Source organism: Crinia signifera, chromosome 3, assembly GCF_055691185.1.
Source record: "Crinia signifera chromosome 3, ASM5569118v1, whole genome shotgun sequence".
Taxonomy (NCBI): Eukaryota; Metazoa; Chordata; class Amphibia; order Anura; family Myobatrachidae; genus Crinia; species Crinia signifera.
The window spans coordinates 133,644,494-133,671,517 of NC_139219.1; the positions used below are offsets into that span (position 1 = coordinate 133,644,494).

A 27,024-nucleotide genomic window follows, 5' to 3' on the forward strand; every position below is an offset into this window, starting at 1 on the left:
TATATAGTGGCATGCGATGGCATGCGATTGGATGCGATTTTTGCCGTTTTTAACCTTTTTTTACAAAATCGCATGCGATCGCATGCGTTTTTTAACAGAAAAGCATCCAGCGAGCCACCGAGCCCGAAGCGTGGCGAGCGGACGCGGACACCTGTGAAGCCCGCGAGGGGACGCGTATACCTTTGAAGGTATCCGTGTCCCCTCGCGGGGCTCGCTGCGCTCGCCACGCTTCGGGCTTGGTGGCTCGCTGTGCTCGCCACACTTTCTATTCTCAACTCCACGCCGACGTGGATAGTGAGGGTATGAAAAGGTCGTAGGACGCGTACCGCCGCCCCTCGCGGGCTCGCTGCGCTCGCCACGCTTCGGGTTCGCGTTGATAGTGGGGGTGGTACAGCCTCAAAAATGACATTTGGGGGCCATTGAACATGTTTGATACTAATTTCAATGCATTTGGATGCTTTTCTGTTAAAAACGCATGCGATCGCATGCGATCAAATCGCATGCGATGCAATGCGATTTTTTGCTATGCGATGCACATCGTGGAAGCCGTGATTGTCCACAAGTACCGATCCTTTTCCTGAGAGTACCTTAAGGAGATTTAAGTCTACCCCCGATTGGATAAGTGGAGTGGTGGTTTCTGAAGATGCTCCAATAATTTTGTTATTAGGTACTGATTTGAATGTTTCATGTCTCAATATATACAGTACCTGTTAATGTTGTTTCTGATTATTATTATATTTAAGTTATAAGACGCCACAAGTGTTTTGCAGCGCAGTACAGAGGGCATACAATTGAAGAGTACAGGGAGACAAAACTTAACATTACAGTAAATAAATAACAAAAAATAAGTACAGGTAACAAAGAGCACCACAATACAATACACAATACAGCTTAGATGCATGTAGTGAGGGAGTAGTCCGCATACGACATGTTGACCTTTTGACTGTTGATCTTGTGCGTGTCGAGCTAATGCTTGTGTCAACCTAATGACCCTGTCGATCTAACCCCATGTCGTACCTTCAGTCATATCGACCTTCATGAATGTTTTCACAGTGCCACCAACTCCATCAAATGCCCCTTTTCCATGAAAGGTGGCTGTAAAGTGCTACTAGGCTGGAATTCCAAAGTCATGCTCGTGACAGCAAAGATTATTGAAATTCTTTAGATTTTTATACTGAGAAGCAGCTTCATCTGAGAAACAAATGATCTTTGTAACGATAGGATACTTTTCCTTAAGAAAATAACATCTACACCTTCAGAAGTGGAACGAGTTTGTTTACTGGAGGACGAAGTAGAATTAAAATACATTAAATGATTTGTCACTTGTGTGTATGATGCAAAGTGGTGGGTAGCATGTGTTCTTGACGTAGATGAAAAGTACAAATTAGTAAAGGTCAGCTTTCTCCACCCACAAGGACCATCCCCATCATACAAATACCCAGGGAAACCTGACGTTCTTCTAGTTCATCGTTGTGATATACTAACAACAGTAGACCCAATGATTACAACAGGACGTGTGTACACCATTACAGAAAGAGAAACTGCCAAACTTTATAATACACTGTCTGCAAGTGAGAATTTTGTATAATTTAGCTGCCTGCTTATTAGTAAATTATTGTTATTTCATTATGCCATGGGAGTCCCAAAGTGAAATTTGGTACATGTTTAAATGAAATATGGGAGAACTCATTAAAAAAAAAAACCTTTTTAAAAAAATGGGGGTCAAAGGTCATGGTCAAAGGTTATTAAACTTTTCTTAGTACTACCTTACTAAATTAATCAAAGTGAAAAGATCTAATCATAAGTTTCAAAATGACACTAAATTCATCTCTCTGTCTTAATTAGAACTCAAGTTACAGGCAAACGAAAAGACCCCTGTGGCAGTAAATTTGCTTATTTTATTCATTTTTCAATGGCTCCACCTCCACTATCCAGCCTATGATGTTGAAATTTGGCGTAGATTAGTTTATCCCTTCATCCTAATGGTACACCAAATTTCATAAAAATCAGAGAGGGTCAGTAAAATGTTTATGTTGTTTTGTATTGATTTGATATGGAATGACCCATTGAGGACCCAGGCAGGGGGATGCTACCTGCACATTGGGTGCCACAGAAGTCCATACCTCCTTGTGCTGGTCCCTGGTGAACACCCCTGGTGTGTTACACTTCTCACTCCAGTTCTGGGTCACATCAGCCTCTATCGCTGGTTTTTGTTTAGTACAGTCCATGCACAAGCAGTACATCAAACCCGTATTACTCCAGCCTCCTAAAGTCACCTCTGCCAGGCCTCATGGACCTCAATTGTATTCACAAAACCCCAGGTTCTTGACACTGTAGGCCTATTTCATAGACCACTGAGCAATCTGAGAACAAATATGCCCTACGAACAAATCTGAATTGGATCCTTGGTCACACTGACTATACCTAATACACTACAGAGTTTCTCAGGAGACCAGGTAATGACTACAGCATGTTTGCGACACTAGTAAACCCTTTGGAACTCAGATGCGGATGTGCTTTGATTACTTCCTCCTAAATTGAAGTGCGATAATGTATACAACCATGCAATCTAGTCAATTATCACATATGAGGAAAGAGCTTTGCGATGGGTCTCCACAGCACTATCGATGTGCTGCCACCATCCACTGTTATCCCTGCCACTGGCACCCATCTCCACATCGCGACAATCCCCCTTCTCATGCGCATCAAACAGTACCCCCCCTCCAATACACCACTCAGGGATTGGCTCCTGCAGCACTGATGGTCTTAGTTCCTCCTCCTTCTGTGACTCCTGGTGCTGTAAGGTGAGCTACTACTTTATAGTGCCACTTGACAGTGCCGAGGTTAACAGAGCAGCAGGGAGCCCCAAAGATCGGTAGCAATCATCGGACCCTGAATCCCTTTACAAAGTGATCAGCTTGTGTGTCCAATAGCTCACATGGCTCACTGTGATTTCCTTCACATTGTTTTTCTTTTAATATAGGTGGCAATTATTTAAAATTATAAGTATGGCAAATACAGTCTGGTTTCCTAAAAAAAAATGCAGTCTAGAGGGTTTGGTGCTGCTTTTGACGAAAACAGCTCCAATAGCCCTTCAATACATTCCAGTCATACTAAAATAATGCGCATTGCCATCACCGGGCAAGATTTATACTGCATGCAGTATAAATCTAGCCATTGCCAGTCTTCTCTTACCAGAACACACACAGCTATGCAATCAGCACTTCAATCTGTGTTAAGCAGTAAAGGGCCCATTTATCATTCAATATTTGCGGCTTATTCCCCCAAAACACCTGTTTTCGGGGGTTATGGCCCCCATACATCAGCAATCACAATTAATTGCTTCTCAGATCCAGTGATTTTTTTCCCCAGATTTCCCCAGGTTTCTTCAATCTATTTGACTTGCCCACACATTACAGATTTGTTTCAGTGATCAGCAGATTTTCCTGTTAGAATGCCCACACATACAAAAATGAAACTCCAATAAAACCAGATTTTTAAACATGTTTAAAAATCTGACTCAGCAATCAATTGGCAATTCCTATTCATTTTTGATCGGGATCGCCAAAAGGGGGAGCCCACACATTAAAGATTAATTGTGACAATCATCTCCAGAATGATTGCTGCTGTATGGGGCCCATTAGCCGCAAAATATTATATATCACCTAAGTATCACCTAAATGTATCAGGAGGGACTGCAGCAGGAATTTCCGATCCCTGCTGCGATCCCTCCTGCACCACCGCCGAGCACATCCCCCATAGCTTTCTAAGGGGGATGCGAAACTGCCCGATATATCAGGCACTAGCGCTTCACATCCCTGGGCTACCACCATTCTGAGGTGACGGTATCCCATTGTGGGCTACGAGCTAAGTAGCCTATGCGCTATGGACTGCACTGCCACCGGGCAGTGCTGTCAGCAAGGTCGTGGGGGGTCAACGCTAACCTCGCATGCGCAGACCCCCTGGCGCCTGGCTCAGCACATCATAGGGACAGGCTCTTTTCGGAGCCCTATCCTTTTTTACAATGCAATCCTGGGCGGTAATATTCTGCCCAAATCACATTGTAAATGCGATCCTTGATAAATGAGCCCCTCACTGTGTCAAGCAGTATCTCTCAGCATGGAGGCTCCCTCACCCTGTGTGTATGGGGCTTTAAGCAGATCAACTTACCTCCAGAAAACCATAGTGACCGGGCCATTGGAGTCACCAAACTCATTTAGGTAGAACAAAGTGATGAGTTCAGACCACATAATGTACCTTAGTCAGCAAGGGTTGCATAAGTGATCACTTGTGTCGTTTCTTAATGTTAAGGAAAGTGCGCATGTGCAGGGCTTATTCTGTGTCCTGCAGTCGCATCACTATGATGCAAACACCTCTGCCTAATTGACAGCCCTTTCCAATCTAAATCTCTCTTCGCAATTTAAATCTACCTCACCTGCAGTGCAATATTGTTTTGGTAAAGTGCTCATATAAGGGGCCCATAGATAGTAGTGTTCCCGCTAGGCTGTTTTAGCGAGGCGCCCCGCTAAAACAGCCTGGTGCCTGCCCTGGCTGTGTGCACGGGAAGCGCAGCGCCGCCTTAGACTGCGATTCCCAGCGCTTTCCCGGCAGCACGGTAACTTCGGCGGAGCCGGGCATGCCCCCTTTAGTGACGGCGGCGGCCGGGCCCGCCCCCTTTAGTGACGGCGGCGGCCGGGCCTGCCCCTTTTCATGACGTCGCGGCCCGGGCATGCCCCTTTTGTGACGTCGGCTGCCCGGGACCGCCCACAACTGTGACGTTGGCGGGCCTGGACCGCCCCCCCTTGCGCTGCCCCCGTGCAGCGGCGCCTTGCCCGCCCTCATTTCTAGAGGGAACACTAGATAGTGCCAGGTTAAGGTTCACATGAGCCTGGAACAGAAAACAGAGAGTGTGACCAGTGATGTGTCGGGGTGTGGTCTTAATTGAGGGCGTGACCTATACCAAGGGCTGTGGCTAGCACAATGGATGACATAGCTAGTGTTGATGTATGGGGGCCTCATTCTCTTAGCTTAGAATAAGGCTGCATGTGTGTCTATGCTACACGCAAAGGTACTGTAGATAGTATTTTACGGCATGCAAAAATATTGCACTTGTACCTCGACATAGTTTAACCCCTTCAGTGACAATCCCGAGAATTTTCCGGTCTGTGCCTCAGTGTCCAGTCTGGCAAGCCCGAAAAATTCTTGGGATTGCCACTGTTTAGAGCCGGCTCCCTCCCCTCTGTCACGCCTTCTCTTCCCTCCTCCTCCCCCCCTCCTCTCCGAGTTTTATGACAAGCCGGCTGCTGGGGACGGGGTGCAAGTGTGCAGGTCCGGGCAGCCGTTGGTTGAGAGTGCAGCGGCGCTCAGGGAGGGTGTTTTTTTTAAGGGAGCGCTCCCCATAAAAAACTCACCCAGAAGGGAGCGCTCCCCCCCCCCCCCCCAAAAAAAAAAACACCACTGAAGGGGTTAATTTTCACATTTTAGCTTTTCCTATTGTCCTAAAAAAACCTTGTAAATTGCAAATTTTATGCATAATCATTTTGGAATACAAATATATAATAAGCGTAAGTGATAACTATACTCAGTACATCATCTCTTGTGAAAATGATACCAAAAGAAGAACATTTCCACTAACCATTATAAGTAATCTGAAATATATTTGAATGTCTTGCATGACACTTGAATATATTTGATGTCTGGCAGGAAACAATTGTACAGGTTTTATTTACAACACAAATGTATTTACAATTTAATTAACAGCTAACACTCCTAACACTATAAATATCAAAATTGAGGATGTAATTAAAGCAATGGAATAGCATTCATTTTATTCAGAACTAACAGTTTCTTTGTGTGGGTGATATTATGAGAGAGGATGGGGCGCGGGAGAATCACAATATGGTTGTTTTACATGCATATTCCTTGGACTTCTTTTGGAGATACTGTATTTCTTATTCCATAGAAAATGACTAATATGTTGTTGCTATGATTTGTTCTTGAGAAATTATTAAACAAATAGACTTAATAAAATAATGTAATAATGTAACTAGCGACCTGGCCCTGCTTTGCACGGGAACATGGCCGAGTGCCACTTTCCTCCTCGCTTTATATACTGTTGCGCGAGCAATAACTAAAATCGTTATTGCTCGGCTCCCATAGGGGATAGACTGATGGTTAATATACCTGCACCTTCATTGAGAACTACATAATAGTGAAAACTGCACAAAAATTATTCCAGCGGTTTTCGGGATTAGCAAATTCAGACAGACAGACATACATCTGGGACTTATATGCTATATAAGGACTGAGGAGAAATGCATCGCATAGCTCTTAAGGAGCCCATACACGCTGCGATGAGGGCTGTGCGATGCGTGCTTTGAGGTGTGCGCTCCCGCGGCACCTCATCGCACAGTACAAAAAGTATGTTCTTGCACATACTTTTTGTACTTAATTTTCATCGCATTGCATGCACAACGCATGCACAGGGCATGCAATGCGATGTGATGCGTGCTAGTTAAGCACAGAATGCACACCCGTATCGGGACGTGTATGGGCGGCAATACTAGTATCTTCTATGTTGCTCATGCATGTATGCATTCACTTATCTATGTTTAAGGATTAATGTAGAAGTCATCGACATGTTCAGGTTATAAATCCAGGCAGGAAGTAGAATAATGCTGCTTTCAGACCGCAAAAACGGCATGCATCCGGTATTTTTAAACGTTTAAAAAAACGGGTCAGACAGCTCTTAACCACTTTCACACCCCATATCTGAAACTGTATTTTACAGTTTCAATGCTGTTTTTGTGGTCTGAAAGCATCCCTTACCGTGCAGGCATTTCCAACCCCCCCCCCCCACTGAGGCATCCTCGATCCCCCCACCACCACTGAGGCATCCTCTCTCCCCCCCCCCACACCCCCCACTGAGGCATCCTATCATTGGGCAGCACAGGGAAGGGATCCGGGCAGCAGGGTGAACAAGTAGTTCCCATCCGCCGCAGGGAACCTGCCGCTGATCTCACATACACCGCAGGGTCCCCCTGCCCACCAGGGCTACCGACCAGACCCTGCTGCCCAGATCCCTTCCCTGCGCTGCCCAGGTGGGGGAGGGGGGAGAGAGAGGATGCCTCTGTGGGGGGAGGGGGTGGGTTTGGAAATGCCTCCGTCCGGCACTGCCTCCTTGCATATCTAATGAGCGCAGTGCATATTTAATAAGAGGGTCCCCCTGCTCCTTAAATATGCACTGCTCTGGGTCCCGCTCATTAGATGTACGGAGCAGGACCAATAGTGCTCACTGCTGCCTAGGTACCGCTTCAGACCCGTTCAGACAGCAAAAAAAAGGGGTCTGAAACCTGTAGGACTTTTTTTCCGTTTCCAAATAACAGATTTTTGGAAACGGTAAATTCACTTTGCACCTTTCAGACCGCTCATATTACCGCTTTAAAAAGGTTAAAAACACCAAAATACCGGCTTATAAGTGCAGTCTGAAAGGGGCATAATATAGTCATACAGTCCGTTAACCAATTTTATTGGACTCCCCTCTGGGAGATCCCTGTGGGGTTAAATGTTGATTGCATGGTTGTGAGATTTGTATAGTCATGGCCCTGCAACTGCTACATTTCCAAGTGTGGTGCAGGGTTGTCATCTAATTCCCAGAGAATTGCTTTAGCATGAGACTAAGCATAGTGTACAGAAATCGGTAGTATCGATATTTAATTGATTTTAATACAAATACAGTATGATATACATTGTTAATTGCCTTTGTATTGGTTCATAATATATCACTAATGAGTAAAAGCTTAATAATATACAAGTTTCTAATAACAATTTTGTAATTTAGCTTGAAAACGCAGGCTACTTTTTTAAAAATCCAATCCCAAATTATTGATAGGAACCCATACCTATAATGCAGGGATGAGGAACCTTCGATCCTCCAGCTGTTGTTGTACTACATATCCCAGCATGTCCTGCAACAGTTTTAGCATGGCCAAATAGCAATACTGTAGCAGGGCATCCTGGGATGTGTAGTTTAAAAACAGTTGGAGGACCGAAGGCTCCCCATCCCTGCTATAATGTATAAAGCAAAGTGATCTTCACTATACTAAAGTAATTCACTATGTGAGACGTTTGGAAATGGTGTATTTAAACTAAAAGTTTTTCTTTCACAGCTAACTGCAATGTAAATGAGTAGGCATTTTTGTAAACAGAATTTAATTATAAACCATATGCTGTGGCAGATTTAAAGGTCTGCATTATTTGTTCCTTTGAGATCACCAAGAAAATAAGACAACATGCTGTGAAAATGTGCTTGACCTTAATTTACTTGCGATAGCTGTACAAAGTGTTGAAAATTTACATGCAGCACAGGGCACAAGTTCTCCCACTGTAAGGAGTTTTAGCATTGGAACCTTTAGGATGATATGAATCATCCAGACACATTTACCTTGCAGAATAGTCATAGCAGTATTGTATGCTGCACTCAAACAGAGCAATTCAAACATTTAAAGCAATACATGGTAGCTATTATAACTTATACTGTATTGTATAATTATTAGGATTAGGTTAGGTTACTCATATCACTGCCGGGTATTCTAGAATTCATTATAAAAATGTTCCTTGTTATTTGTGGAGCAAATCTATTAATCACAATTTTGCATAAGGGTTCTTTGGGACCATTAGTTTTAACTGGTAGTTTTGTTCTCAACAAACCTTTTTCAGTAAAAAAATTTTTTTTTTAAATGAATCACAATTATCTGGCTGCCAGAACAAATGATATAGGCAGTGTGCTGTAATGGAAATTTGTGCACAAGAACATTTTGGGGATATTGCAGCACAGTAGCTATCATGCATTTACCTTGCAGCATAGATCTCAACCCGATCATACATGCATTTCATTTGCTGCAGACAATACTAATACTGTACATACCTCCCAACTATCTCGATTTTTGCAGGGTCGTCCGTTTTTCCAGGACATCCCGCATCCTGTCCAGGGCCCGGTAGCAGTGAATATATGTCTATTCACATAGACAGGGGGCTGGGGGCATGGAGCCCCTGGCCATGCCCTCACATGGGCAAAAACGGGCCACTAGGGAGGTATGCTAATATCCCTTGCACACTGCCAATTCAGTGATCGTACCGCAAGATTAATCTGGGTTACAGATCAGTGTGGATGGGTCCCCCCAAAATTTACCTGGGTCAAGGAGACAGCGTGAATGGATGTCCTGGTCACCAGACCTGGGTCCCATACACAGCATAGGAAAAGCCATATTCAAAGCCCTTGGAAACAATGTAATCTTTGAACACTGACAGACCAGTTCCACTGCACCCGAGCCACAGTCTGAAAAGGATCTGATCTGGATAGGTAGCTTTTATCTCCATGTAGTTACTTATCTTGTTACCCATTATTACCCTCACACACCTCTTCAAACTCAAATGGCTATTACAGTATGTGCCCAACTCAATAAGGACACAAGTTGAATGCATGTTCAGTGCAGCTACATTTATTCTGTTCCAATTGTTCATGTCATAAATGAAGTTATGCCCAATGCAGAGGCACAGAATGTGCAATTCTTACTATACTGTATATCCTTATGCACAGGGTCAGATACGTTATTATTTAAACTAGGAATTAGAAGTACAAGAAAAATAAATAGATAAAGTAAATTGTTTATTAAGGATATTACTTCAAGTTGAGCTGTACCTCGGTAGTACTCGTTTTTAATGATGTGCTTATCTACAACTACTCATACACAGTGGGGGTTATTCTAGTTCACTTGGAAAGGCACAATCACTCTCTAATGGACAAAACCATATGCACTGCATGTGGGGCTGATGTAACATGTGCAGAGAGAGTTAGATTTGGGAGGAGTTTGTACTTCAAACTGATATCTATATTGCAGTGTAAACATAAAGCAGCCAGTTTTTACCCTGCACAGAAACATTAAAACACCCAAATGTAACGCTCTCTGCACATGTTACATCAGCCCCACCTGCAGTGCATATTGTTTTGTCCACTAGAGAGTGTTTGTGCCTTTGCGAGTGAACTAGAATAACCCCCAGTGCCCTTTAAACTATTTTAAGCTGGGTACACACTACGCAATGTGTGTATTCGGCGCTATTGGCGGTGGTGGGGACCAGGTACAAGTTCATACATACGTGCCCATGCCATCGGTAGGGAGCAACGGAAGGGGATGATTGATGGGGGTTTCAGTTTTCACTAATAATTTTATGCGAGGTAAAAACATGACACAATTTTATTAATGCGATTTTTTTCTCCGGTAATTCAAACTGGGCCAAGTCAAACAAAATCCCAGATAATGTCAGCTATGTAGGACTATTTAATTACCCTAGTTGTTCATTTTTGTGGACTAGATGACCATTGCCTTGGTGTACAAACCTTTTCTAATACAGGACTAGTATGTGTTAAATGCTTTACATAGATATCCAACTTGCTTTTAGGAGCAGGTGTGAAATGATGTAAGCCTGTTTTTTTATATTTATAGAAACTATAGGATCTGTTTAAAAAGTGACGCAACCCTTTAAGCTGAAGAAAACATACATTTTTGTCTCTCCATGTATACGAACTAGAAAAATCTAATTTCTCTCTCTTTTTAATATGGGTCTTATGCCTGCAACCCTCATACAGTAGCTCACAATGGGGGCTGTGACAATAGTGACCGACTTCCTAATGCATTTTTATGCTTTTGTAGCTTTTGTTAATCTTGATTGGATCAATGTCTGGCATCATGATAATTATGGGGCAAAGCCATTTGTGATATTAAAACAAGTGCCAAATATTGGCTGCAGAACTTGATACTGTAGGTTTTACTTCATTCAATATGGCACTGCACTGTATCCTTATACAGTACATTATTTAATCCAATCTCAAAGCAGAGAGAAACGTAAGGAGAAACGCCAGAATGTAGTGTAAGCATATTTCACATTATTATTTTAGATATTGTGTTTGTATCTTACTGCAGGCTTGCAGTTCTGCTTTAACACGATATTTGCTATTTACATTTCTTTGAGCTAGGAGAATTGCTAATGAGCATTGAAGCCTGAGTCAGTGAACAGCCTGTACTGATGAGTGCTAATTGAAATATCAATTCCCTTGATACATTTATCACAAGGTTAATGTTTTCACTTGCAATCAATTTTCATAGGGTTAGGAAACAGGGGATTCATCTTCATGTATATGGTTTCATCTTGCTAGAAGAAAAGATAAAACAGGGCTTACAAACATGATAGTATTTTAAGATGAACATACGTGGTCTCATTAAGGAGTTAGGACTAAATGAATTGTGCACTTTGGCAAAATCACATTGTGATGCAGGACATTCATGATTAGAATGAGTAGACATATTTAGAGAAAACTTGCCTACCTGACTCTCTCCAAGAGGGTGAAAATGCTCTGGTTCCTGGACTTCCCTGATAATGTATGATTGCTATCACCTGTGGGGAGCTAGTTAATTGATAACACAGGTGATGGCAATCATACATTACCAGGGAAGTACAGGAACAGAGCATTTTCTCCCTCATGGAGAGGGTCAGGTGGCCATACATCAGGAAGACATTGCACCCAATCGTACAACCTCAATGGATTGTAAAATGGATCGTATGCAGATTGTGTGCACATCGTGCGCACACAATCATGCAATCTGCTCCCAATCCCAACTGATCTGACGTGCAGCACGTCAGTTCAGAAGACCAATCCTCCAATCTTCCGGGGCCAGCATTGTATGACTGTGTGCGCATGATGTGCACACAATCTGCATACGATCCATTTTACAAGCCATGGTTGCCTACCTTACCCTCTGCATGAGGGAGAAAATGCTCTGTTCCTGGCCTTCCCTGGTAATGTATGATTTCCATCACCTGTGGTTAAACACCTTTCTTATCAATTACCTAGCTCCCCACAGGTGATGGCAATCATACATTACCAGGGAAATCCAGGAACAGAGCATTTTCTCCCGGAAGGAAAGGGTCAGGTAGGCAACCATGTTTTAAGCACATGCAATTTGTCTTTAGATGGCTGATACAACCAGAGTCATGTGACACTACCTTCCCGACTAGCAGAGAAGAGAGGTGCAGCTTCCAGGCAACCCGTGGCAGTGAAGACGCTGGGAGCCGCATAAGTTTACAGGGGAAGGCGGCTGAAAAGATCGGTGGACGACCTTTTGCACAATTCTGTCACTATGAAAACTATTTAATAATGGCATAACACAGAAGATGTGAGCCGATTAGTAGTTGCTGGCAACCTGTAAATTAAAAAATAAAAATAAAAAAACTGGAGTTTTGGTACTCCTATCCTTTTGATCCTAGTAGCCCAACCCCCTATTTAAATGAAGCTTCAATCATACAATCATGCAGCAGATGGATTGTATGATGGTTTGTATAACAGATTGTGAGTACAATGTGTGTCCAAAAACCACCAAGGACTTCCAGGGAGTTGAAGGGAAATTGGACACAATCATGATTAAGACTGGTCTTTCTGATGTATGGCCACCTTTAGAGTTGTAGAAGGGAGTCTTTTCTACAGTGCCATACTAGGATAATTAGGATACTTCTATTACCTACAACAACCCCCATGGCATGTGATATTATGCTGCCACAAAAGTGGAGGCTAGGAGTGGGAAGCTATGCAACCAGGACCTCTCTAGTCAGCGATTACCTCTCCAGGCACCCGATAAGTTGGCGACATGCTGCTGGAACAGCACACATACTGTCTCTCTCAGCTTTACCCCCTGGCTTTATTGTGACTAGGGAGGCCAATCCCAGGATCGGCGGGATTTGAATCCCGGGATTGCAGCTTCCAGTCCCGGGATTCCGGGATTAGTACCCCCATGCAAAAAATTCACTTTTTTTTTAAAGTCGGGCAGCGCTGAGCACCTTAGAATATGGCTCAGACGCTGCCCGACTGACTGCTCCTTACCCCCGCTCGGTGCCACTGTTCTGAGTTGGGACAGTGTGCGTGACCCCTGACATCATGTCAACATGCGCAGCCTGGCCGCCGGTATGCCTGTCAGCACAGCACACTGTCCCAAACCCGGACAGACGCCCACTGTGCCGACCCCAGCCGCCCGCCCGCCGGAGATAGAGGGTGCTGCTGCTCCTGCCTGTGACCTGTAACATCGCCGCCATAAGTGATGGGGCATGGAGGATGCACATGGAGGGAGCAGGCTTAGTATACTTTTTATAGTAACATTTGGAGGACGGGCCTAATTTTTTTTATTAGGGAGGCCAATCCCGGGAATCCCGGGATTGAGCATTTTTCAATCCAGAATCCCGGGATTAAAAAAATGCCCTGGGATTGCATCCCTAATTGTGACATACTGACGTCAAGATCGCATTGTAGAATGCAAGCTGCCCAGTACTTAGCTGATATATGATAAAGCAAATATATAACAATGAAATGGCTTACAATCACAAAGCTCTATTTACAAATGTAACAAGAGAGGGGTCAAGCGGTAGTTGAAGGTGTATGATGTAAAGGTCTAATCCAGGTCTGGCCAACCTGTGGCTCTGTAGCTGTAGTAAAACTACACATCCCAATATGCCTCACCACAGTTTTAGCATTTCTTAGCAGAACATTTTGGCAAGGCATGCTGCCACTTATACCACTTTTACACCAGAATACCGGGTAGGACCCGGGAAATCGAACACGGGAAATTGCCAGGGCATGCCCTGCCTCAGACCCCATTTACACTGCAATTCAATCTGGGTTATTCCCGGGTAAGGCCCTTTCACACTGAAAATGGATCAGCCCTGTCTTTCCTTGCTGGTGTCATTAAAAATGGACCTTTGGGCTGTTTGAGATGAGGTCACAAGAAAGGGAAAAGGGAGGGAGTGGGTTCTGCTCCCAGCATTGCAGCAAAGATGACAGACGGAGTAGCTGTGTTGCAGTTTGTGCTGTACTTTTCAGCAATTGAGAGTTTGAAGCAGCTTCTCACCCTGTGCTACTTGCTTCACACTTGGAGGAGGAGAGCACAATTCTTGGCTGAAAGGTCTAGATCTCGACTCCAATATTTGTGCCGAAGGAGAGAGCGTGGTAACGCTGCTGCTGCGCTGCTACATGCGCCCTGTGCGGGTCTCCAGCAGATGACATAATCTGCCAGAGCCGCAGAAGCACCAATCAGCTCTTCGCGCCCCTCTACCCACCAAATAACCCGGATAATGACCATTTACACCACCCTGAGCCCCGGATAAGCCCCGTGTCCGACCTTGCACATTTGCCGGGTCAGATTCCCGGGGAACAGTACCCGTGTTATTTTTTTTCAGCCCATTTACACCATGCCCTGCCCCGGACTGGAGCGGCAATATCCCGGGTCCAACATCTGGTGTAAAATTATATAGTTTCAGAACAGTTGGAGAGGGAGAAGTTGGACAGATCTGAACCAGCAATTTATAGGGAAGGTTGAACCATATTAATGAAGGCTCCCCCTTGGTACTTATTAACTGTATTCACTTGTGGTCACCAGATAAAATTACCCTACACTACAGAAAAAATGTGTGTGTTTGTACACCGTCGCTTGCTGCAGCGCAGGCTGAGAGGAACTAGAAGGGGGCCATTCTGTGTCCTATTGCAGGTGTAGGCAGGGCTCCTGGGACACTTAACAACCTTACCTAGCATATGTAAATGTGTAGGTGTTAAACAATGATGTAAACAACAATGATACAATGTTAAAATAACAAAACATACATTAGGGCATCTCCAAAGGAACTAATATAGGTTGTCTGAAGACAGACACCCCCTTTAACTAAAATATTTGCCAACTAGGGGCAAGTGAAGTAAAAAATAGAGGACATTGTGAGTGGTCTGCTTTCACTGCGTATATACTGTAATGTAAAGTTTTATTAGGCCAAATAAGATACTGTACGTGATACTCCAGAGAGGTTTCTGCTTGAAATAGATTCATTGAGCTATGGAATTTTCTCATGCACTTACTTCCTTTAAAAAGGTTTTTCTACCAAACCAAATGTAATGAAGGAAATGAATCCTATACTGCCCATGGTTCTGCCACACAAGCTCTCTTTGTGTATATGTAGTTATACTATGTTCATCTGTCACTTGGCATTTGCACTGAAAAGCCTGACCATCTTATCTCAAGGGAACAATGTTACCTACAGTATTTTCAGATATGCTCTGCCTACATTTTGATGCCGCTGCATGCAGCTAATATTGATTGGTATTAGTGATTTAATAAGAAAGAAGCAATAGCTAGGGGTTAAAAAGTGTTACATAAGTAAAAATAATAGAAAGTATAATTAGTGAAAAAATAAATAGTGCTAAATAAATGTTACGGTGTGCCATCCCATGGCAACCTAGCCACGCCAACCCAAGGGGAGCTGCGCCCCATATCCATCTCTAAAATTTGCACAATGTACACATTTTCAGGACCTTAATTGTGCCTTTAGTTTCAATGTGCAGTCTGTGGATACCAGGGACCAGACTGGTTATACCATTAATATCAGGTGGGCGGGGTGCTACCTCAAGGTGAAGGAGTCCCAACCCTCAGGTGTACTAAGTACACAATATTTGTGTTTATGGGGGGGGATCTTGAAATGCACACCCTAATAATATACATGTATCATGATGATCAGGATTATTTAATAAAATGCAGCAGCGGACATTTTCAGAAGCGGGTGGAGGAATGAAAAGTAAGTTTGCTAAAAGTGAAGGGTTTATTTTCTGTATGGAAGAGTTTATTTTCTGCAGGGAAAAGAGGATGCTTAGCTGCAACTCTAGGAAAAAGTGTTAGCAGTTGGATGGTTGCTTGGTGTAGGATACATATTTTCAGTGGTCATGTGGTTTTATGGGGAATGTTAGGTACGCATGCATACTAAAATGGTTGAGGCAACCAACACGACCCAAGTGGCACTTAATAATACATAAAACAAATGATCAAATAATTTTGGATTGAATGTTTGGATCATTTGGATTATGTATTATTAAGTGCCACGGTACTTGTTTCCTAGCACGGTGCCCACGATTTTGAATGCATTGATCGGGTCGGAAAAATCGCGTTGATAGCATCGCATGCCAACCAAATCACATGCGATGCGATTGACGCGATCGACGCGATTTTTACATTGGAATCAATGTAAAATGGTCCCTGAGACCCAATTTTACATTGATTTCAATGTAAAAAGCCCCAAACCCCCCCATTTTAATAGCAAACCCCCCCTGATGGGTGAAATGGCCCTCCATTGTTAACGCCACCCCACTATTGACGCCAACCCAAAGCGTGGCGAGCGCAGCGAGCCCGCGTGGGGTGGCGGTACGTGTCCTCCGACCTTTTCATACCCCCACTATCCACGTCGGCGTGGAGTTGATTTTATATAGTGTGGCGAGCGCAGCGAGCAACCGAGCCCGAATCGTGGTGAGCGGACGCACATAACTTCACAGGTATACGCGTCCCCTCGTGGGGCTCGCCACGCTTCGGGCACGGTGGCTCGCTGCGCTCGCCACACTATATAAAATCAACTCCACGCTGACGTGGATAGTGGGGGTATGAAAAGGTCGGAGGACGTGTACCGCCGCCCCTCGCGGGCTCGCTGTGCTCGCCACGCTTCGGGTTGTCGTCAATAGTGGGGTGGCGTTAACAATGGGGGGGCATTACCTATACTTTATAACCATATACAATGAGAAATTGGCCATATTGGCCCATTTCCCATTGTTCCCTATTTAAAATCGGGTTGATCGCGTCGATTTTAACTTTGAAAATCATTTAACATTATTCTCTATGGGAAAATCTATTTGATCTATTTGATCGCGTTTCCCCCACGCTGTTTTTATTTTAAATTTATGTATTTTTCTATTTTTTAACACTGAAGCCTGCACGGATCTGAATGATCCGTGCAGGTTTCTGCCAAATACGACAGGAAAATAAGGTGTATTTTCCTGCCGTATTTTCGTGGCTGTTTCACGCCAATTAGCAGCCGTATTATCAATACGGCTGCTTAGTAAATCAGGAACCACCATTCTTTTCAATGGTGATTCCTGTCGTATTCTATCGACGAAAATACGTTTTTTTGGCATAGTAAATGCCAAAAAAACGTATACACCAAAAAAAATTGTATTTTCGCAAGAAAATACGATTTTTTTTCCACGATTTTTTTCTTAGTGAATTTCCCCCATGATGTGCAATTTGGAGTGATTTTTTAGATGCCTACATAATTGCACCCTGTTAAATTTTACTCTATATTGTGTAAAACAGATAACATGTGTCAATTATTCCTTCAATAGAACGGAAAAAAAAAATCCATGAAAATAAAAGTCCTCCACAATCTTTTCTCCTTTACTCAGCTATTCTAAGAGTGCATGTAAAAAATAAGAAAAAATAGAAATAGTGCATTACCTTCATATTATGTAACACACAGTATAATTTCCCCTCCGTGTTTTCTTGAGTGCTTAAGTAATGAATTAATTAATAACTGGAACACACACACAGTGTGTGGAACTTTAATCATCCTAAGGAAATCTACTCTTGTTGCCTCTATTTTCCCATGCAATTGTTATAACAGCATACTGTACATATAAACTTAACACTACACTTGTTTTTTCCCCCCCGTCTTTATATGACATTTATTTTTTCTTTAGTTTTTCTGTACTTTGACCATGTTGATTCATTTACAAGTAAACATTTTGTCATTTAAAGACTCATTTACTACTAATAGTACCTCCATTGGAGTTTACAGTGCATGATTTAACTTCAGCATTCACAGAAACACCATTTGCACATTGAATCTAATATTTTAGATTCTTTAAAAAGTTAAATACAACTTACTGGCACATATATCTATATAATGTTCTTCTAATTTTCCTCTATGTTGAGCTAGGAGCCAACTAAAACCATCCAAACTCCCATGTTCTAGCCCAGTGTTTCCTAACTGGGTGCTGTGGGGCATTTATTGAGATGCCCCAGGTTGATGGTCCTGGACCAAATAAAATGATGTTCAGACAATAATAGTACTGCCGGATGTCTATCATAAAATATGTGGAAAAACAGAAGCATAAACATGTCCACCAGTAAATAAATGAACATACCCTTACCACATATTGTAAATGAACTTAAGAATAGCAGATAAGCACAAATTACTTAATTTAATTTTCTTTCTGAATCGACCTATTTGTTTTATTTATTTACAGTGTCTTATATAGCGCAGCGTATTTCGTTGCGCTTTACAATTGGAGACAACAGTGAATAAACAAACTGGGTAAAAACAAACCAGCATAGAGGTAGGAGGGACCTGCTCACAAGCTTACAATCTATAGGGATAATAGGAGGGATACATAAGGATAGAAAATCCATAGCATATCAGTCCCACCAGATTACAAGATAGACCTGATGGGATGCAATTAGATATGAATGCTACTGGAGGTTGTTTGGGGGTTCCTGAATATGATAAGCTTGCCTGAAGAGGTGAGTTTTCAGGGAATTCTTGAAAGTTTGGAGGCTAGAGGAGAGTCTTAATGTGCGTGGAAGGGCATTTCATATGGTGGGTGCTGCCAGACAAAAACCCTGCAAGTGTAAGAGGGAGCGAGTAATGAGTGTGGATGAGAGACGCAGATCTCGTGCAGAGCGGAGAGGTTGGGTTGGGATATATTTTGACATGGAGCAATAATGATGGTGACAATTATGGGAAGGATAGATATATTTGAGTATCATCAGCGTACAGAGATACTGAAATCCAAAAGAATTCATTAGTTTGCCAAGAGAAGAGGTATAGATTGAGAAAAGCAGAAAAGCTAAGACTGAGCCTTGTGGTACTCCAACTGACAGAGGTAGTGAGGAGGAGGAAAAATCAGAGAAGCGAACACTGAAAGAGTGATTAGATAGGTAGGAAGAGAACAAAGAAAGGGCTGTGTTCTGAAGCCCTAGGGATTGTAGTGTTGGTATGAGAAGAGAGTTGTCAACAGTGTCAAAGGCAGCAGAGAGATCTAGAAGAATAAGAAATGAGAAATTGCCTTTAGATTTAGCCTAGCCGTGGTCAGATCATTGACTACTTTAGTCAGTGCTGTCTCTGTGGAGTGTTGAGAGCGAAAGCCTGACTGAAGTGTGTCCAATAAGTTGTAGGAGTTAAGAAAGTGTGTGAGGTAAGTGTAGGCAAGTCTCTCAAGTAGCTTGGAGAGGCATGGGAACTGAGAGATAGGATGATAGTTAGAGATCGTTTGGGTCAGAATTGTGTTTTTTTTAGAATGGGAGTAATAAGAGCATGCTTGAACAGAGATGGAAAGATACCAGTAAAGAGAGAGAGGTGTTACAGATTTTAGTTAAGCTTGGGATAAGCACAGGAGACATAGCTTTACTGACTTCTAAGGGTATAGGATCAAGAGGGGCGTTAGTGGAGTAGCAGGATGAGAAGAGTGTTGAAACTTCAACCTCAGAGGGTTGGTTAAATGAGGGGAAAGTGTCAAAAGGCTCAGGAAAGGAAGTAAGCAAGTCACTGGCTGAAGAAGAGCATGCCATTTCATCTTGGATTTCATCATGGACCTAGGAGTGTCATGAAAGAAATGCTGATATTCTAGGGTGCTGTGATTCAAGAAAGTCTTGGAACCACTGTTCTAGCTGTTAATGAATACACTCCCCTCCTATGCTTACATTTGTCTCTAGCAGCATTATATATGACATCAACCACTTCATGCACTACTTAATGTTCATACTGATACTGTATTTCAAAGGAATATGTAACTATACAAAAATAATACTTTTGGCTCTTTTGTTCATGGATGTCTGTTTGTAGCTGTGTACCCAACCCAAGGGTTGTATTGCACACACAAGTGTAAAATTGGCAGCACACAGTAATATAACCACAAATTTTGATAATGTCTTTCACCTCGCCAACCAACTGTTTTATTTTTTGTTCGTTGACACAAAGGGTGAAACCAGTGTAAGGCTCTTTTTACTTTAATCGTGTATCATAAACTGGGAAATGATTTAATCTAAACTAAAAATTTGACACCAAAGATATTTATGAAATAATTTGGCTCATTAGGGAAGGCAACATATTTCTTGTCTCCCACACAGAATGTATATGCATTATGCAAATAATATTTTTCTAAGTTAGATTATCTAACATTTCAGAGGAGCACTTGGCACCGAAACAAAAATGATTTATTTTCATTCATATTTCCTGTATCCTAGCGATGCTCGGAACATGCTAAAAGTAGATAGAGTGGTAAACACATTAGATTGGCTTGAGCATTTTTGGAGGTAAAGGTTCAAGAATTTTGAGGAGAGTAACAACTACATAAATCATGAATTATATGCGGGTGCAAATAGTGGAGTTAATTAGAAAGTAGAAGCTTGGGGGCAAAAGTTCTCCCTTGTTTAGTTGTGCATGAGTTTCATGTAGCCTCATCAATTATACTTAGGGCCTATTGTAGAGTTAGTAAATAAAGGAACAGGTTTTTTTTTAACAAACCTTTTTATTGTAGAAGGAGTACGAATGCATATTTTTTACAAGCTAGAAAAGAACAGGATTTGTTTGCAAACAAATTCTGGACAGCTTTGCACTACATTTTAGAATTAAGCTTGTACTGCACACTCCCCCCTACGATTTGCTACTAATTCTGCATAAGCCCCTTAACGTCAAAGAGAGCAGTGCCTGTCAGTACTACAAGATAGAAACAAATGAGGACTTGTCTTATTTGAAAAACATATTACTGCTGCTGCTGCTGCTACAATGATCTATCTGGGTTTTAATCGCTAGAGTTGCAATAATATGTATTATATAAAAGAAAAAAAAAAGCAATACATTCTATCATTGTAAACCTATGGCATATTCCCACCTAACAATGATTGCATATGCAAATTTAACCGAAACCTGTGCTGTTATTATGGTTGCAGAATATTACAAGAACTACCTTGTAGTATTGTTATTACACTGTAAACTTACAGAATATAATTGGTGCTACTCTAAAGCTGGCCATACATTAGTGCGATTTGACCACTTTTCACCTATTCTGATGATCAGGCTGAGAAATTGACCAAATCGTATGTGTTTGACATACAAAATGATTCGAGGTTCTGTGCGAATCGGAGTCGGAGATTGGACCTGCTGCACAAAGGATCTGTCAAATCTGACAACCTCCAGCAGCAGCGAATGGTATCACATGCAATATATCACATGCAAGAGGAACGTATATATCGCATGTGATCCTGCTGCCAGGTGGTTCAAGGGAAATCTTATGCAACTTCTCCCTCCGAGAAGTCATATGTGCAACCCCTGCCTTACGAATGTCTTGGCGATTGATTAAGCATGTCTGAAGCTGTTAGCAAAGGGGAGCTGCACTTGCGCATATTGTACCATGTGCATGCGCAGAGCTCTAAACATCGTAATGGGGTCGAATTCGCCCCCTTCCGAGTCAATAAGAATCAGGACCCTAGAGCTTTATCCTTAACAAATGTTTTATCATAAAACTAACTAAAACAATACAAAAGCTGTTGTGCACATAAAATATTTCAGAAATCCCCAAGAAAAGTCTAACTTCACAGCCGATAGACACCACAATAAACATATTAACAAAGAAAATACAAGTCTTTGAATTCTTGTTCCTGATGGTAGTGATCTTCTAGTAATGTTAGTCTGCTCCCCACCTTCTCAGATCAAAAGTCAGTGAGAGCTCCAGTAATACAAATCATTTATGTGACTATTAGGACTATGTAGAAATGTATAATGAAAAAAACTTCTGTACTTGTGTACGTAGTTAGCGTAGCGTCCCTGTCAGAATCAGCGTAGTGCTCCCGCGGCGGCAGCCATTGGGCTACGCTAACAGCGTAGCTTAAGCTGCCGCTGTGTAGCTACACAAGTAGTCAGTCAGATGTCCCTGTTAGTATCAGCATTGTGTTTCTGTCCATTCGTGGCCAGCCGGAGCTATTGTAGTTAGCGTAGTCAGTCTAACTGTGAATGTTAGTTTAGTCATTCACATAGTATACCACCCTATGGTATAGAATAATGTACCTAGTCCAGCTTCAGCTGCAAATTGGAGAAAATCACTAAGTGCGATTTTTTGCATTCTGCACATTTAAGAAACGCGCAATCTGCGCAATGAAAAACTGCGACTTCAGTCTAGAGGATGACAGGGGCGTGGTCCAGATAACACAGCCACTGCAACGCAAAAGATGGCGGCCCTTTGACTGGCTTCATAATTTCCCCCCATGGTAAACCAAGATTTTAAAAGTGCAAGGAGATTTAGACTTAGTTTAGGCGTATGTGCCCCTGTGTGCCTATAGCACAGCATTCTGGTGTGCGATTTTTGGAGTGATGCCAGCGATCACAGACTTGTGCAGAGCATATTTCCTCGATAACAAACAGGAAAAACAGTGCAGAGCAGTGGCAGTTTTTACCTCCCCGCCAGGTAAAATCTGCCACTATAATGAAGCCAGATGCAGTCTGTGAGACTGCACTGGCTTCACTGTGACTGGAAGTCACTTCCTATTGGAAGTCCGACCTGCCAGTCACCAAGGCAGTCCCATTGGGAGTTGTTACCTCCCTCCGGGACGCCTTGCTGCGGGCTGCCATGCAAAAATGGCAAATGTGCATGCGCACTACCTATATCGGTACTGCGCATGCGCTGGTCTCGGTGCCTGTAACTTATATTGCATAGGCACCGGGACCATGATTACTTCTATGGGCTGCTGCCGAAGCAGCCCATAGATGCTGACCATATGCGCAGTACAGTACATATGTTTGTACTGCGCATGCGCCAGTCCCGGCACCTGTCATCATAGGACAGGCGCCGGGGATGGGAAGGCAGCGGCAGCAGCAGCGACAGGGAAAGTGGGGTGCCAGCCGCCAGAGGCAGCCCCCCTCCCTGAAAGAGGTAGGAGCCGCCACTGGTGCAGAGTGCTGGACATTTGGGATATGATCTGGTCAGGTAACACACTACTGGCTATGGTCATATCTCATAAGTTTTTTGCCATGCAAGGAGTTAATAGGTGGTTCAAGTATTGTTTTTTTTCTTTCTTTTTTCTCTTGCCAACGTCAGAAATTAAATAGAAACATAAAGAGAGGATTCATAGCATAATAAAATGTTATACTTTTATCATACCTTTTGAGATTTCACTGAGCACTCTTGAGAAGTGACGCCAGTGGTTCCTTCATTATCTGAAATAGCTATAGCTCATGTAACATGCAAAGACTGACACAGCACACAGGTACTGTAAAGCCTTTTTGATATTGCTCTTACAACATCATTAGTATGAGAGTCACTGGTGACAATAGTGAGTTGTTGGCATAGAAATAATCCACACATAAATATATTGATGGCATAAAATAGGACTGAATAATAATTGTGGCGGCTACTCACAGTAGTTTTGAGACGTCCGTTGCCTGTCCAGAGCCCTATTTCACCAACCTTCCATACACCCCTGACTCCATAAAGTTAATCTCCATTAATGCCTGTGGCCTGAAAAATTCCCTAAAAAAATTAAAAACTCCTTTGAACCCTATGGACAGATAGGTGCAGAAAAACTAGAGATGTGCAGGTTCTGATTTACTCTGATTTCAAAGCAGGATCATATTGGCTATCCCAAATCACATGACAGTTGCTGACAGTTGATAACCAATAAGATCCTGCTTTGAAATCAGAGTAAATCAGAGCCTGCACATCTCTAAAAAATACATTGAATGCAAATAAGTACCTCTTGGCCCATCTAGTCTGCATTTCTTTCAATTAAATTTTTGCAGCTTTAACCCTATTTGCACCTTAGGTCTTTGTAAGGATATGCTTATGCGTATCACAATTATGTTTAAAGTACTGTAATCTCTTAGACTCAACTACCTGTGATAGGAGGCTATTCCACCTATCTACTACCCTTTAAGTTAAGTAATTTTTCCTCAAATTACTTCTGAACCTACCTACCTCCAGTTTCAGTGCATGTCCTCGTGTTTTATAACTTCTCTTCCTTACCCCTATATTTTTGTAACTAGGACTAGTCCAAGAGCTCGCTGCTGTATTTGTTCAACTAGGACCAGCTTAAAGAGCCCAGGGCTATTGCATTGACAGAGTTGTGTATTTTCCTATAAAAAAAATCTGGATCCAAATTTGAACTGTGCAAGTTGCAGGAGACCAAAAAGCATGCAAGTTTGCATGTTCTCGGGCCTTATGACATTGGCCAAGTTTATAAAATGAGCGCATGTAGCGATAAACTCGTATTTTGACCCTATGGTTTATGGCCCATGGTCCCCGGAATTGTACACAGTATTCTAGATGAGGCTGTAGCAATGGTAGATAAAAAATAACTGATCTCCACAGTGCAATATGTGTACCTATACAGTGGAAATATTACTTCTTTTTTCCTCTTGTAACATTCCCCCAACTGTTTATTTCCTATCCTGCAACCAAGATCTTAGCCATTCAATAGTTCTAGAATCTAATCTAAAGCTTTCCACAAAAGCCTTACTAAAGCCTAGATGAGCTACATCTATGGCCCCATCCCATCTTATCTAATCTTAATTAAAAATATTTGTTTGACATGATCCCCCCCCTCCCCCCAGTAAATCCATGTTAATTGATGGATTTGAGATATTCCACAACTCCTTCTTTTAATAGTGTTTCTATCATTACTAATGATGTAAGGTTAACTGGTCAATAATTACCCTCCATTTCCTTGCTTTAAATTTTAATTTAAGAAACTAATTTCAGTTCCCTTTTGCCTTTTTTGTAATACTAAGTTCAAGGTACAGTAGTAGACTTATCAATCACTGGGACCATTGGGAATAAACTTTTGTTGCTTCACAATGGTCTACTCTTGTCATCCTCCTGTCAAAATATGTGAAAAAGGCATTTGATTGCATTAATAATAATGATAATAATGATAATTTTATTTTTGCACAGGACTCGCTTTACATATTTCAAATACAAGGTACTTTGTGCAAAGGCATTTGAATTACATCCAGTTAAAAAACATAAAGCTAGAAAGCGCAAGTAGCATTCTGCAATGTTGGTGCAGACATTTTGGGTTATGGATTATATATTCCACCTACGAAAGGTAGAAGGTGAGGCAGCGGTTTTTGGCACACTATGTAGCTTGGGTGAAATAGATCACATCTACAAGAGACACAAATTGGGTGGTTGCAGCGTCCTAGAACTAGGTATAATGTCCCAAAATAACCATCGATGTAAAGAAAAAAAAGTTGGAGTAGTAATCCCAACAATCATAAAGATTAATAAAATGAATTCAATGATAATGTGATGAGTATTCTCAACCATAGAAATTGATACCTGTGAGTGATCAACAGGCAGTGGACAAGTGAAAGGGAAGACCTCAGCTCACATGGGCAACAGCATTGATGCTTAGATGTGTCTACAATATAGAGCAGTTTACTCACAATCTGCTCAGTTCTGGAGAATTCTGGTGGGCATTTGAATTCAAAGGCTTGGACAGGTCCATATTTCCTCTTCCTATAAAACCACTAGATGGTTTGGTAGCAGATACAGGCACTTGGCCTAAACTGTTCAAAGATGCTATTGCATTTTACAGTGGTAAGGAGAGTTAAGGAACCTCCTCCAGTTATCGGCACCAGGAGATAATCCAACTCTGAATGTAAGACTCTTGTTTCTTCACTTTAGAATATAATCTCTCATTGACAGGGTCCACTACATTATATCTCTTGTCTGATCGTATCTTCCACGTGTCATTTTTATGTCAAATGCAGAACTGGTTCAGCTTGTTTTTACTCAAAGTTCATCCTTATTGTAATTCTGCATAACTGTTTTGTTCATGTCCATCATGCCTGCCTCCCATGTCTTAATGATGAATTCCGCTGCCTGCCTTGTGATTTGATTGAGATTTGATACATCCATATTCATTCTGCCTACTTGTAATTGTCATTTATGTCACTATGCTGTTGTTTACCTGTGTCTCTCACCTGCTGTGCAAGGTTACTGTGATGCTTTGCTTTGACCTTACCTGTTGTGTTCTGTATATATACATTATACAGTATTCTCTGTAATGGTGATATGTTGTAATGTCTCCCCTTAAACAAGGCTGAAAACACTTAGTGGCGCCTTATAAATAAATGCAGGATCAATAATCAAATATTATATGTATCTCCTCCGTTATGTCCACACAACGATATATGAATGGAAAGAAAAATGAATGTGATATAGTGTAATACCATTTAAATACATATCACATATATACATACATATAATAATTTCATAAAATTAGTGTTATACTAATTTCCATAAGTATCCTCATCTGAGCAGGAAAAGCTCCCAATCTTAGCAGTTGTCTGGTCAAAGGTACCTTTCCCTCATCTAGAGAGAAAAACATAATTCGTACAAAAGGGTTTCACCGGTGTGGGGTATGTATTGGTTGCCGGGAGATTCGGAGTGATGGTACTACTAAATTTGAAGAGATTTCCATAAATGATAAAATATGCAAAATACATCATTTTATCACATGTAATGTGAAGAATAGTATATACATGATCAAATGCACTTGCGATTTGGTTAATATTGGTCGTACATCTAGACCTTTTAAAATTAGATTAAGTGAGCACATCAGAAATATAAAAAAACGTCTAGAAACTCATTCTTTGTCGAACCATTTTAAAATTCATCATGAATGCTCACCTACATTTATAAAATGTTTTGCTGGCATCAAAGTAGTTAAAACTAATGAGAGACAGAGAAATGTTGCCCTTCTTTTAGCCAAAACTGAAATGCAACATATATACAAATATGACACTCTGATCCCTGGTGGACCTAATACTCAATGGTGGGCTTCACTGCAGGGGGTATGACAACTAATGTCACGCAGGTAAAGCTGGGTACGCACTAGCTGATATATTGGTTGTTCAATCGAAAGGATGATATATTGTGAGGACATCGGCGAGTGTATACCCCCAATATGTCATACAGCACAGCTGATGGTTGGTATATATTGTGAGATATTGCTGCTTCTGGCTGTGTGTGTATGGGTGGACCACAGTCTGCTGGAAGAACTGCTGCATGGTCTGATGTCACAGCTTGGCTCGAAAATTTAAATGCCTGCCCACTTGGGTCTACTGACT

The 27,024-nt window shown here is 42.0% G+C and overlaps 1 protein-coding gene across 3 annotated transcripts in view; it reads left to right on the top strand.

Annotated features, from left to right (window-relative positions):
- AIG1 (androgen induced 1) overlaps positions 1–27,024 on the top strand; it is a 235,233-nt gene that overhangs the window by 10,648 nt on the left and 197,561 nt on the right. The window contains exon 2 of one of the 3 annotated variants that reach the window (XM_083176547.1): positions 12,028–12,166. The exons of the other annotated variants lie outside the window; for them this stretch is intronic. Within the exon in view, the coding sequence (XP_083032673.1) occupies positions 12,028–12,054 (27 nt within the window). The 3' untranslated portion in view covers positions 12,055–12,166. Of the gene's footprint in view, positions 1–12,027; positions 12,167–27,024 lie in introns of those variants that run through there. 3 annotated transcript variants of the gene reach the window in all.